Source organism: Schistocerca nitens, chromosome 2, assembly GCF_023898315.1.
Source record: "Schistocerca nitens isolate TAMUIC-IGC-003100 chromosome 2, iqSchNite1.1, whole genome shotgun sequence".
Taxonomy (NCBI): domain Eukaryota; kingdom Metazoa; phylum Arthropoda; class Insecta; order Orthoptera; family Acrididae; genus Schistocerca; species Schistocerca nitens.
The window spans coordinates 300,533,036-300,548,261 of NC_064615.1; the positions used below are offsets into that span (position 1 = coordinate 300,533,036).

Consider the following 15,226-nt stretch of genomic DNA (forward strand, 5'->3'; position numbering starts at 1 on the left):
CTGTGAGGTTTCTGGGTTACAACTCCATAATCAGTTTGCATTATTTTGTTTGTGATTTCTAATTTCCTGCTTGTATTTTATTTGATCGTATAATAGCACTGAGTATCTGATGAGCACTGAAGAAATAAAGTGTTGATAAATAATCAAAAAATAACTCTGTGGAAGCTATGTTTTAGTTGTCCAGCTGGATTAGCAACCATCTCTAGGAGAAATGGTTTGGGTGTTTTACATCATGTGGACTTTAGAATGGTTTAAATATAGACAGCAAGTACGTCATTTCCAACAAAACCTCATGTAGGTGACTTGGTAAATTGTTGAAATATTGTGCACAGAATCTGAATTACTGAAGCAGTTGTATGAAGAAAAAATACCTTCTCTCAATCTCATCAGGAAAACCTCAGACATCACAATAAATACATGCACTGACCATGTAAAGTGCTACAGTGATCTATTGATTGTTTACTTGTAACTAAATGCAGCTTGCTCAACAACTGTAAATCAAAACACACGTTAGAATCTTCAGAAATTGGAAAAGTGTCAAAAAATTATACTCAGATTTTAATAATATTTGTAATAACAATAACAATAGTAAGAGTAATATTATCATCATATTTGCTTACCCATTCGTAACAAAATTAGACCACATTTTAGTCATTTTTTTAACTGTTGGATATTCTGGATCAGCATTGGTGAAAGATGGAAACAATACTGATATGTAAAATAAGTAAATCAGATCATCATGATGCACAACACCTGTGAAACAAATGAATTCAATTTTGTGATTTACGGGAAATCAAGATGAATTGTGTACATATAATGTAGAATGAAAAATTCATATGGATATTATATACATTTAAACATTGATGTAATAATCAACAGAAAGAAAAACAGTTTTCAGCCATTAAAATAAAGATTGATAATGGCAAAAATTGTAACTCATAGTTGCAATGCATGAAGACATAGCAAAAGTAAATGTAGATTGTATGTCATCATCATCATTGTCATCATCATCATTATCAGTGGAAGAAAAACTTTTTTTTGTACTTTGGTCCATTGCTGCATAAAATTTTTTCCTGTGTAATGCTGATTTTTATTTGAAATAAACTCTTTGTTGCATATACAGTTAGCTTAATTTCTCGCTATCGTATTATCAACATCACACAAAAGTTATTATATACTTCCATTTGTCTGTTATCATGTGAGTCCTGGTACATCTACATGTACAGGGCGAATCAGTTAACACTTCCACCACAGATATTTTGGACATGGAAGGCACAATCGATATGCAGTTTTCACAGGCAGTAGCACATATTTGCAGCCAATACATAGGTTTGAGCTGTTTGCAAAAGTGAAGTTATTTACAACAGTTAGACATCTTTTAATTGAACAACACATATTGAGAGTAAAATCCTAAAAGTAGCGTAAATGAAAATGTCAATGGTGTTCACTGCAGAAAGCTAGTGCAAGTAATTTATGAGTTATATTGTGAACACTGACTATTGTAAACACTGACAGCTGTTTGTTCCATTATATCACTTAGATGCTAGGTGATGATGTTACGTTTGTTTACATTGTGTTGTGTTTGCATTACAGTTTCACTGTGTTGGTCCTGCCAGTTATAGTGTGATAATGGACACACTAAGATATGCTTGGAAGATGGTATTTCCCAGCACAGAAAAAGAAGACATGCTCATGGATTATGATGAATGTAGCAAGAATGCTTTTTCATTGTATATCACATATGCCTAAGGATATCCCAATAGATGTCAACCATCATAGCATAGCATAGCATAGCCTACAGTCACATCATAGCAACAATTTGTGAACCTCTTCAGACAATTACATAAAAGTGGTAGTGTAATGCCTGAACTAAATAACAGACTAAAAAGTCTGCCTGGAGAGGAGGGTGAAATTTATAATGTTCGAGGTGCTGTAGCAGTAGATCTGCAAACTAGTTCTCGTGCAGTCGCATGACGAAGCAGCATGAGTCAGGGAAGTGTACTATGAATTCTCCATGAACATAGTTACCATCTCTATCACATCTCTCTCCATCAAGTGCTGCATGGAAATGAGTTTGCAAATCTTGTAAACTGTTGTACATGGGTATGAAGACATGATACTCCAGATGTGTCATGTATCTTCTTTACAGATAAAGCAACAATTACTAATCATGGTCAAGTAAATCTCAGAAACATGCACTACTGCTCTGTTGTTGATTCCCATTGGCTTCATCAGGAGGAATGTCTGCCAACATGGAATTTAAATTTATGGTGTTGAATAGTACACCATCACTTCACAGGTTCATTGTTCATAAAGGGAACACTGAATTCACACAAGTATCTAAACCTCTTAACAGACCATCTTCCACAGATGTTAGACGACATTCCCCTTCAGACTAGGAGAAACCTGTGGTATCAACTTGATAGCTGTTTGGCCCATAGTGGATGAATTACAACTGTGTATCTTTAGGGATTATTTACAAATCAATGGATTAGAAGAAAAGGACCTATACCTTGGCTGGCCTTTCCCAAAATCTGACATCACTATAGTTTTTTCTGTGGGGAAGCTGAGCGACATTGTCTACGAGCACATACCAACAACATCACATGATATGAAAACAGCATATTACTGCTGCCAACGCTGCAATTTCCATTGAAATGGTAGAATGTGTGCAGCAGTTGTTGCTTGGCAGATTACAAGCTCATATTGACACTGGTGGTGATCATTCTGAGCACAGGCCTCGAGGGCACATTGGTTCTTTACTTGTCAGACCCCAAAGATGTATTGTTTTTCACCTTTGTTTGTCTTTCATTTGTCCTAGGTAATGTCCCATTTAACTACATGATGCCTCCACAGATGTATTAACATCTGTGTAGGACTGTATATATTGTCATGTAGAAGAAGGTGTAATTAGATGAATGATGAACACTAACGTCAGCACTTGCACATACAAGAGCACAGAGCAAACTGCTTCCAGCCAGAACACATACAGTATATATACAGCTACAGAATATTCCAGTACAATGATTCTTGACATTTGTGGATACTTCTATAATGTACTCGAACCGAGTATAGAAATTAAAATTGTACAGTCCAGGTGAGTTTTGAACTCAAGTCCTTCCATGCAACAGTTTAGTATCACAACCACTGCACCATGGTGCCACTCAGCTTCTTCTGTGACATTGCTCCCTCCTTAAGAGAACAGCGTCTTGGTATTACATCCTCCTAGTCTGGGAACGAGTCATCGGTCATGCATACTCTGATTCCTGATGACTGATTCTCGCTCTGGCAGTGATCTTCTTAGAACTTCTTTTGCCACTACACTCTTTGTCACCTTTCTGCTTGTTGCCTGTTGCTGGAGCTTCAAATTTACCCTGGGTGGCAGGATCCTTATAGGGCTTCATTCAAAGGATGTGGACCGTATCTCTGATCTTTCATCGTCTTGTGTCGGGGTCGAAATCTTCAACTTCATAGGTAACATCAGACAACTGTCTTACAATCTTATAAGGTCCAAAGCAGCGCCTGAGGAGATTCTCAGAGAGACCAACCTTCTGAACAGGAGTGAAGATCCAGACAAGGTCACAAGGCTGGTAGACAACAGGGCGGTGGCTCACGTCATACTTTCGGCGATCATTTTCTTGAGCCTGCAGCGTGCGGAGTTGAGCTAACTGCCGAGCTTCCTCAGCTCTGGTTAACACCTGCCTGATGTAGTCATCATCCACGTCATCAGGAAGGTAATGGAAGCACAGTGTCCATCGGTGTAGTTGCCTCATGCCCATGCAACAGGAAAAATAGCATAAATAGTGTGGTGTCTTGTTTGGCGGTGTTGTAGGCAAAGGTCACAAAAGGTAGCACCTCATCCCAGTTTCTCTGCTCAACATTGATGAACATTGATACTATGTCGGCCAAGGTCTTATTAAGGAGTTCAGTAAGCCTGTTAGTTTGTGGATGGAAGGCTGTTGTCATGTGATGAGTAATGTTGCACCGAAGGTTTATCTCTGTTACAAGATTCAATTGAAAAACTTTCCCTCGACCCGTAATTAACAACCATTGGGCACCATGTTTTAATACAATTCTTTCACAATGAATTTGGCTACCTCGGATGCTTCAGCTGTTTTCATGGCTTCTGTAATGGCATAGTGTGTCAGATAATTAGTGCAAACAATAGTCCATCAGTTGCCACTAGCAGATGGAAATCGTCCGAGGAGGTCAATCCCAACACACTGGAAAGGCGTTTTGGCTGGTGGAAATGGTAGGACTCAGTCAGGTGGTTTCTGGGGAACTGCCTTTCTCTTCTGGCACTCTCGACAGTTCAGCCTCACGTCTGTCATGGAATTTCTGTAGAACATCTAAGTGCACGTGTTTATGTATCACTAGTAGCCACCTCTTTCCAAACGGATCAAAGTTTTTCTTGCAGAGTAATCCATTAACTACCTTAAATTGTCCTTTCACACCCTCTAACCGATTTAAGGCAAGCAGAGAGATCCTGGTGTGCAGTGAGACAGTCACTATCTTCATCAAAGTCTTGATGGTCTAGCACAGGGTTTCTTAAGAGACAGTAGGAATCTTGGTGTTTTCTTCCACTTTTGTACACTATGGTAATGTCATATTGTTGAAGACATAGTGCCCACCTGGCGAGTCATCCTGTTGGATCCTTAAGACCTGTCAACCAACAAAGTGAATGGTGGTCTGTAACAACTGTAAATGGCCTTCCATATAGATACTGTCGAAATTTGCACATGGTCCACATCAAAGCAAGACATTCTCTTTCTGTAATTGAGTAGTTTCGCTTGGCTTTTGTAAGTGTCCTAAAAGCATAGGGTATAACCTTCTCTTTTCCATCTGAAATTTGAACCAGAACAGCACCGATCCCATACCCGCTGGCATCTGTGTGTAGTTCTGTAGGTGCTCTCTCATCATACAGACCAATTACATGGTCAGTCATCAGAGCTTTTCACAGCACATCAAAAGAATCTTGTTGAGCACCACCCGCAGATAAATTTAGCATCAGCTTTTAACAACTCTTGGAGTGTCCTGGCTTTGATACAAAAGTCTTTGATAAAACGGCAGTAATAAGAACATAATCCGAGGAAGCTTGTCACATCTCTAATACTTTCAGGAATAGAAAATTCCATTATAGATCTCACCTTTTCTGGGTCTGGCCGCATGCCTTCATTTGACACAACGTGTCCAAGTATTTTGATTTCTTTTGCTCCATTGAGACACTTTCTTGGATTAAGTTTCAGTCCACCTTGTTGGAGACATTTAAGAACAGCCCTCAGTCTTTTTATGTGTTCATCAAATGTCTCTGAGAACACTGTAATGTCATCTAAATAACAAAGACACATCGTCCACCTCAGGTGACTTAGAAGATTATCCATCATCCGTTCAAAAGTTGCAGGTGCATTACACAAACCAAATGGCATTACCTTAAACTCATACAGGCCCTGCAGTTTTCTCACAATCAGCCTCATCTACTTTGATTTGCCAGTATCCTGAGTACATGTCCATGGTTGAGAAAAACTTAACCCCCTAGTGTATCGTCAATTCATGGAGGGGGTAAATGTCCTTTTTAGTTATCTTATTAAGCTTCCTGTAATCAACACAATAGCACCAACTGTCACCCTTCTTCCTGACGAGGACCACTGGTGATGACCATGGGGTCTGCAAAGGCTGAATGATGTCACTCTTCGTCATTTTCTCTACGCTGACACACGGTATGCTCTTTGGCTTATTGGTTGATGGTCTCCAGTGCTAATCTGGTGCTTCACCATGGATTTGTCTAATTTGCTCTTCACCTGTGGATTGAAGCATTCAGAGAACTCTTGAAGAATGGCATGTAGCTTCTTCTGTTGTTCCTTAGTGAGATCTGGTGACAGTTGAGCTAGAAGATGTTGTCTCATGGTGGTAGTGCTGATTTCACCCACAGACGCAGCATGGGAGGTTTCTATGATGCTCAGCTGTTCTTCAATTAACGGCTCAGCGTTTGCTATGCACATGCGACTTGGAAGGATCTGTGGTTCTCCGTGACAGTTAACTATCCACAATTCGCCGAATACATTCTTAAATGAGATGACAGAGGCTGGAATGACCAAGTTATTCTTCAGTGGTATGCTTCTCTTACATTCCACTACAAGATCCATGGATTGATGCATGGCATAACATGTGACAATTACCTTTCTAGCGCTGACTGCAGGAATGATCACTTCATCCAGCACACATAGTCTCCACACACTCGGATGCACCTTGTCTAGCATAATCTTCAAGCGACCCCAATCTATAATTGCCTGAGAAGCTTTCAAAAAGTCCCATCCGAGAATGACATCATGACTACACTCTTGTAAGACAATGAATTCTAAGGGCTGTGTATATCCATTTATACCCACATGAATGGTACATCTTCCTGTAGGTTCTACATATTTCCCTTTAGCCACCTTCATCAGAGATGTTTTGTTGTCGACGAATATGGTTTTCTGTAACTGGCAACAGTACTTCTCCGAAATGTCTGAATATGATGCTCCAGAGTCCACAAGAGCTTGGACTGGTTGGCCATCCATTAGCATATTGACGTAGTTTCCTATCATTTTTGTAGTGATCAACGGCGAAGGATTTTTCTCTTTGGCAGCCTCATCTACAAGGAAGGTCGCACACTTTAGTTTTCCAGGTTGTGGCAGCTAGGTGATTGGCTGGAGCTTCTAAACAGTGATGGAGACCTTGATCGGCATGTTGGGGAGCATCCTCTCCAGTGGTTAGCCTGCGGCATTGGTGACCAACATAGTCCTACACCCACATCTTCTTGCTCATTTTCGTCGTCTAAGATCAGTCTGCTGTCTTCTGGCATGGGGGTCGATATCCGCTGCCTTTCTTGACAATAGCACACCACATTTCCCAGCCGTCCACAGTGGAAACATACTGGTTGGTTATCCTGGGTCCTCCAGATGTCAGTCTTCCTTGGTGCTCAAACAGGTTCCTCATGCAGCATTGTAGGAATGTAACTCTGCCTGGATCTGAACTTTTTCTCTGTTTTAAAGGGAAATAAAGGATGAGAGATTGGGTTCAATGTCTGTTCCACTTCCTCCCTTGTGACTTCTTGAAGTGTCTTGGTTTTTTGCTTGCCATGCAATCCAAGTGCCTTCTGAACTTCCTCTCTCACCATCCGACGAAGAACACTTGTGAAATCAGTTGCTTCCTCCATCACAGACATTGATATGATGTTTGGAAGCTGTTCAAACTTCTTGCTTGTAATTCTTTTTTGAATCATTGTCTCAATACACTGGCACCATTTTATGAAGTCGTCTGCTGTCGAAACCTCCTTAAGGAGTAGGTCTTGATGCATGTCCTCAGCAACACCCTTCATGAGATGTGCAACCTTATCTTCCTCCTTCATTCTAGGATCCACTATTTTACACAGCTCCAAGACATCTTGAATGTAGGATGCTGTAATATCTCCTCGATGCTGTGACCTGTACTTTAATTTATCTTCAGCCTTGCACTTCTTTTGTTATGTGCTGGTGAAATACTTGCACAGTTCTGCCTGGAATACTTCCCAGCTTGTGAACTTCTCCTCGTTGTTCTCATACCATTGCTTGTCAGTGCCCTCCAAGTAGAAAAATACGTTAGCCAAACACACGGTGTCATCCCATTTGTTAAATTTGGTTATACGCTCAAATACCTTCAGCCACTTGTTTGGATCTTGGCCGTCATCACCAGAGAACCCAGACGGATGTCTCATGTGGTGGCCCACAGTTGCTGTCATTGTAACATCCTCTTCTTCTTCTGTCTGCGATCTGTTGAATATGGCTCAAACTTGGGTTTCTCACCACATAAACGATGGCTCTATCATGGCCTGATGGGAGCCATTGTGTCATCGATAGTGTGTGCTATCACAATTTCCAACACCCAACATCTCCACCAGAATAATGTCACATAGAAGAAGGAGTAATTAGATGAATGATGAACACTAACTTCACTTAATGAAGGTTTATTCAGCACTTGCACATACAAGAGCACGGAGCATACTGCCTTCGGCCAGAACACATACAGTATGTATACAGCTACAGAACATTCCAGTACAATGATTCTTGTCATTTAAGCATACTTCTAGAATGTACTCGAACCAAATATAGAAATTAAAATTGTACAGTCCAGGTGAGTTTTGAACTCAACGTCCCTCCATGCAACTGTTTAGTATCATAACCACTACACCACGGCGCTACTCAGCTTCTTCTGCGACAGTAAGAACCCATGTCTAATTCGCATGTACTACCACATGGAACAAACAACTGTCAGTGTTTACAAAGTTCAAACTGTGATATCTCCTAAACAGCTTGCAGTAGACACCTGCAACAAACACCATTGGCAGTCTAATTTACTCTACATTGATTGTGGTGCTGCCAATAGGCATTGTTCCATTGAAATATTTGTATCTTCTGTAAATAAACACATATTCAAAACTGATTCTACTCTTTCGTGTAGACTGCAAAATTGGGCTCCTGGCTACCATTCCAATCTGTGAAATCCACATATCAATGCACCTTGCATTCCCAAAATATTTATGGTACAAGGTTTAGGTGACATGCTTTATACTCCACAAGCCACTGTACACTGTATGACAAAGGCTGCTTCATACCAATATTAGTGATTCTTGTGTCCTACTTCAGTAGCATATTGAGGGGAAAAATGATTATCTATAAGCTTTTGTACACACACTAATTTCTCTTACCTTACTATCCCTAGGCAAGATATGTGACTGTGGCAGCATAATGGTCACACAGTTTTCTTTGAATATACAGTATCAAAATGTATGTGTTCTGCCGGCGCTTGGTGAGTAGATTTTTTATCTATCCAATTAAATAATTTTTTTTAAACAATTCCAAAGATAGTGCCATCAAATAGGTGGAAAAACTATTGCACTATCAGCTTAATATTCATGCATCCAAGCAGCTGACAAGAATGATATATAAAAGAATGAAAAAGAAATTGAGGATTTATTAGATGACAATCAGCTTGACTACAGGAAAGATAAAGGCACCAGAGAGATGGTCTGGCTTGATGACAGAAGCAAGACTGAAGACAAATCCAGATACACTCATAGGATATGTCAATCTAGAAGTAGTGTTTGACAATGTGAAATGGTGCAAGGTGCTTGAAATTCTGAGAAAAATATGAGTAAGCTCCAGTGAAAGATGGGCGATAACACAAAATGTACAAGAACCAAGAGGGAACAATAAGATTGGTAGATAGATAAAGAAGATGTAAGAATGGGATGCAATATTTAACCCCTACAGTTCGACCTACACAACGAAGAATCAATGACAGAAAAAAAGAGAAGTTCAAGAGTGGGATTAAAATTTAGCGTCACAAGGTATTAATGATAAGAATTTTTGATAACTTTGCCATCCTCAATGAAAGTGAAGAAGAACTGCAGGATCTGTTGAATGGAATGAGCAGTCAACAACACACATGATCACAAGTGGAAGAGGTTAGGGAATTCTGCTACGTAGGCAGCAAAATAATCCTGATGGATAAATCAAGGAGGACATAAAAAACTCGCTAGCACAGGCAAAGAGGGAATTCCTAGCCAAGAGGGATCTACTAGTATCAAACATTGGCCTTAATTTGAGGAAGAAGTTTCTGTAGCTATACGTTTGGAGCACAAAATTCCTCCTCACTATGGATCAATTGGAATGAAAGTAAATCTAATCTAATCTAATCTAAAACAGAAGTCCACGGTAGTGAATCATGGGCAGTGAGTAAACTTGAACAGAAGAGAATTGAAGCATCTGAGATGTGATGCTACAGAAGAATGTAGAAAATCAAGTGGACTGATAAGATAAGGAATGAGGATGCTCTCTGTAGAGTCAGTGAAGAAAGAATGTATGGGAAATACTGAGAAGAAGAAGGAACAGAATGAGAGGACACATGTTAAGACATAAGGGAATGACCCCCATGGTACTAGAGGGAGCTGTAGAGGGCAAAAACTGTAGGGGAAGACAGAGACTGGAATATAGTCAAGAAATAATTTGAAGATGTAGGCTGTGAATGCTACTCTGGAATGAATAGATTGGTGCGGGAGAGGAATTCATGATTGGCCACATCAAACTAGTCAGAAGACTCAAAAATAGACATTTAAAAGGCATTTGTTACATAAGCGGAAATTTTGTTGAAGTTTCCCTGCATTTCCTTTGCTTGTCCAGTGATGATTTTTTCATCAGCAAACAATCTGATAATCACAATAATCAACATAATTGGCTTGAGAGTTTCAGCAACTCTGTAGATATTTAAGGTAATTCTCATTTAGTGTTCCATCTCAGTTGCAGATTTTTTATTAGATTACATGTTTTTACAATTCTGGAACATCTTTGGATTTGAGTAGTTGTGTCAGCAACCCATCTTGTCTAATCAGTTCCGCATGTCAGAGTACTCTGATATGTGGTTCTGAGTTGACAAGATGGGCTGCTGATGCAACTTCTTAGATCCAAAGATGATCTTGAATGATCAAAACATGTAATCAAATTAAAAATGTGCAACTGAGATGGAACAATAAATGAGAATTATCTTAAATAGTCTGAATATGCTGGTAATCCTATTGTTTATGTATACTGAGAATATTAATGTTCCTGTTATGCTTTGTTTTGGAATGCCTGCTGCTACTTTCATTTCTGGTGAGCATTCACTGCCCAAAATGACATAATGAGTTTTATTAGTCAATTACACGTCAAATGGAACATCTGTCTGTGAAAATACTGTGTATGACCACCTCTTGAATAGTACTCAGTGATGCAGTACAGTGTTGAACAATTTTGAAAATGTAGGAAAATGGGATTTACCAATTCACCTATATCTACCATATGCAAGATATGCTGTATGAATAAAGCAAGATGTGATTCACATGAGTGGTATTTCTGGTCCACCCTGTTCCTTCATGATAAGCGTCTTTTCCTCTTGGAATGTCATTATGTATGAGCTTATAATACGTTCTAGGATCCTGCAGTAGATGGATGTTGGTCACTAATTTTATGCATCCAGTATCTCACCCCTTTTTGTAAACAGGAGTGATTGGATACTTTGCATTTATGTGGGATTATTCACTGTGCTAGAAATACCTGACAAAAATGTGCTAGGAAAGGAGCTAGTTCCACAGTATATTCAATGTAAAATCTAATTTAAATTTTCTCAGGGCAAACTGCCTTTTTACATCGTGTATTCTTCATTGTTTTCCAGTACCAGAAATGCTTGTATCAGAACCTCTCATTCGGCTGAACTACCCTAGATGTGGTCTCCCAGCCAGTAACCAAACTAAACATAAGTATGATATTGTGAATTGTGTTTTATTCATCTCATGACATACATTTTGGTTTGCATACAGGAGACATGTCAAAAATTTATAAGACAGTTACAATGATTTTTGCATTAATAAATAATAGCACTACAATAAATAATAACACTATAAGGATATTTCTTGGAATTTGTAACACATTGTATCCAGTTCAAATTTCCAGTTTGTCTTGCAAGAATTCATTCACTGAGTAATAACACTTCAATGTCAGTAATTCATATAGCTATCTTTTAAGTGAACCTAAATTCATCTGCATCAACTTTTTCCCTTTTAATTTATTACAAATTTTCATTCCCATGTATTGAGGTCCCTGAGCATACAGAAGGAGGTGGTGAGTGGGGAGCATAAAATTTTCTTTGTTTCTAGTACCATGTGAATGGACAAAATGGTTTCCCTCAAATAATTCATGTCTGGTGTACAAAAATATAATAATTTCATACATGTATAAGGATGGCAGAGTTAATATTTTAAGTTTTCTAAATAATGGTCAACATGGTTCTTTGTGATTTACAGTGCACATATTTCGAATGATTTTTTTCTGTATTTTTAGTATCCGCACTATGTTTGTTGAGTTACCCCAAAAAACAATACCATTTCTAATAATGGATTCAAAGCAGCTTGTACATGCTACTTTTCATGTGTCCATGTCAGTTGCAGTTGATAATGTTTGCATTACAAATGTGAAGCCACTCAGTTTGTTTGCTAGGTATTCAATGTGTGCCTGCCAGCTCAAATTTTTATCTACATTTAAACCTAACAATTTGATTGAGTCAACTTCTTCTATATCTTGGTTGTTCGGTACAATCTTAAACTGCTCACATTTTGATTGTTTGGTTTTGAGCTGCATGGTATGAGTCTTAGATATGTTTAGATTCAACCCATTTAGCTTAAACCAACTTTATAACGTACTGAGGGTTCTGATCACAGATTTGGGAATTTTTTCCAAATCCTGACCTTCAACTAAGACAGAAATATCATCTGTGAACAGAACTGATGGGGCGCTGATATTAAATGGTAAGTCATTAACATAGAAGCGAAACAGGACTGAGCCTAAGATGGAGCCTTGTGGAACATCCTGAGATATTTTTTTCCATTCAGAAAAATAATATGCGCCATTTGAAAAGATGCTAACTCTTTGCTTTCTGTTTGATAAGTAGGATTTAAGCCATTGTAGGGCTCTATCACTAATGCCATACTTTTCAAGCGTGTAAACAAGCAATGCATTGTTTATAGAGTCAAACGCCTTTGTGAGGTCACAGAAAATCCCTGCACCTTATTTCTCCTGTCTAATGATGTACTTATTTTCCCAGTGAAACTGTTTACTGCATCTATGGTGTTTTCCCCCTGCTGAAAACCAAATTGATTGTTTAGAATAACAGATAATTTGGCAATGGAGGTTGGATTTGTGCAACAGCAAGTTTTTCAAATATTTTAGATAGCACTGGGAGAATCAAGATAGGATGATAATTTCCCATGATCTCCCTTGATACTTATGTATAAGGACATTTTAATGTGGAACTTAATATGTCTGTTTTCTCCCTGATGTCTTCAATTTCAATACTAGATTGATCCACGAGAGACTGGATGCAAGGTTTGAATTTATTCTTTGGTTCAACCAGAACTTCCTACAATTTTCTGATAGCTCTTTCACCAGGATCTGCCTGTGGAAAATATTGTAGCTTTCTTGCATAAACAACATTACGGATGTTCTGTATCATTTATCTTACATTCCCTTTTCCAGCAAGAGTGTAGTAGTGTCTGTTTTGCAATGTTCTTTCAATGATATCAGTAAACTGAGGTGGCTCTTTGCTATCTTTTATTACTTTACTTGGCACATATATATCTAGTCTGTAGTTTATAACATATTTCACTTTCCAGAACGAGTTTTCATTCTGCAGCGAAGTGTGAACTGATATGAAATTTCACAGCACATTAAAACTGTGTGCTGGATTGGGACTCAAACCTGGGATATCTGCCTTTCTCAGGCAAGTGATCTATAAACTGAGCTACCCAAGCATAACTCACAACCTGTCCCTGCTGCCTAAGTTCCTCCAGTACCTCTTGTCCTACATTCCAAACTTCACGCAATCTCTCCTGCTTACTTTGAGGAACTAGCAATCCTTTCTCAGGAGTGGTATTCCTGTAAGGCATGCAGAAGAACTTCAGTGAAGTTTAAAAAGTAGGAGATGACGTACTAGTGGAAGTAAAGTTGTGATGATGAGTCATGAGTCATGCTCGGGTAGCTCACTTGGTAGAGCACTTTCCTGCGAAAGGCAGCTATCCCAGATTCGAGTCCCAGTCGGGTACACAGTTTTAATCTGCCAGTATATTTCATCTTTCACTTTAACCACAATTTTTTTACATTTATCATATCTGAACTATATGTCTTCAATCAGTCTTAAATGGGTCATTAGTCACTGTCAGCCTGTAACGGAACATATTAAAGGCTTTACTTTAATGAAGTATGCGATCCCGTCCAAATTCAACCAGTTTAACGAGTATTTATGATTATAGAAAAATTATTGTGTATGTTAACAATGATTGCATAACATGTCTCCATAAACAGTCAACCCATTAAATTATACTGAATAACTGACCCACACAAAAGTTTATATCACTTGATCACTGATACAGCAAATGTCATCATGTAAAAACACTAAGTTCATCTTAAATAATTAATATGAAGTACGAAAAATAGTGGCCAACTTAGGTATTTTGGATCTCCTTAAATAAAAATCACCCAGTGAAACCTATTTGTTCACTAGGAGCGTTTTCACTCAGTATTCACGTAATCAATCCTATTTTAGACGAAAACCAATGTAATTCTTCATAATTCATGTTACTTACTTATTTATGCAAATTAGAGAAGTCAATTGACAAACTTCTAAAAAACAGCCTTTTTGTAACAAAGAATTATTCTGTCAAGTCAACAAATCTGTCTGTCATTTTAATAACATGTTAAATTATGTCACTCGATGCAAATTAATAAGTTTTCTGCACAAATTATGATAACAGATGTACATGTGACTTATAAACTATATCTCTTTTTAGTAGTTCTTTGACAATGTTATAAATACAAGCAGCGAGAAGGGTCGAAAAACCAGTCGGAGGCAGTGGGGCAGTCGGAATGTCACTTTGGTGAAGTGTGTTTCTGTGTTATTGTTTGGCAAAACAATGCAAAGAACATGTAAAGGAAGTACTACTTTGTGTTGTGTTATGGTCTTTGGTGGACAGTGGAATTAATATGGCCACTAAAGTAATAAATATTTGATATTTACATATGTGTTGGTTTCGCTCGTTCTTTATCATCAAAAGCACATGAAAAACACGGGACCTCATGTGTTTACCCTAGACAACCATATTTAGAGCCAGCATCAGCAACGAGACACAGCAGCGATCCAGCAAGCAGCAGCGATTACTACAATACAATACATTGTAATGGCGCCAACCAAACATCAAGTGCTAACAAGCTCCGTAAATGGGAGTGAAATAGTGCGTTTACAGCAATTAGCAAGATATCAACGACTAGGCGGACCATTTACAAGCCTCACCAAAGACAAACTACGACTAAAGTCACATAAGGGTTGCACTTTTTGTGTACTAGATATATGACCTCTCATTTGTGATTGTAACATGTTATGCCATTCTATGGGAATATGAAACAATTAGATGTTTATTTCTCCATGTGGCCAAGTTGTGGAAATGGTGTCAGAGGTCAGAGGTCGTACATAATCAACACAAAGATAACAGAAGAAGTGAGTAACAGAATAAGAAGTGAAGGTGCATATTAAAGAAAAGAAAATGGCAAGCACTGAGAATAGATGTATTAAGTTGGAGCAAAAAGAAACACATATACAAATAAAAATTTATATCAAAGGAGAATTCATT

At 38.4% G+C, this 15,226-nt stretch overlaps 1 protein-coding gene across 1 annotated transcript in view; it reads right to left on the bottom strand.

The window, feature by feature from the left end:
* LOC126236054 (esterase E4-like) overlaps window positions 1-15,226 on the bottom strand; it is a 119,984-nt gene that overhangs the window by 11,009 nt on the left and 93,749 nt on the right. The window contains exon 9 of the mRNA XM_049945094.1: window positions 621-753. Coding sequence (XP_049801051.1) covers window positions 621-753 — 133 coding nt within the window. The remainder of the gene's footprint in view (window positions 1-620; window positions 754-15,226) is intronic.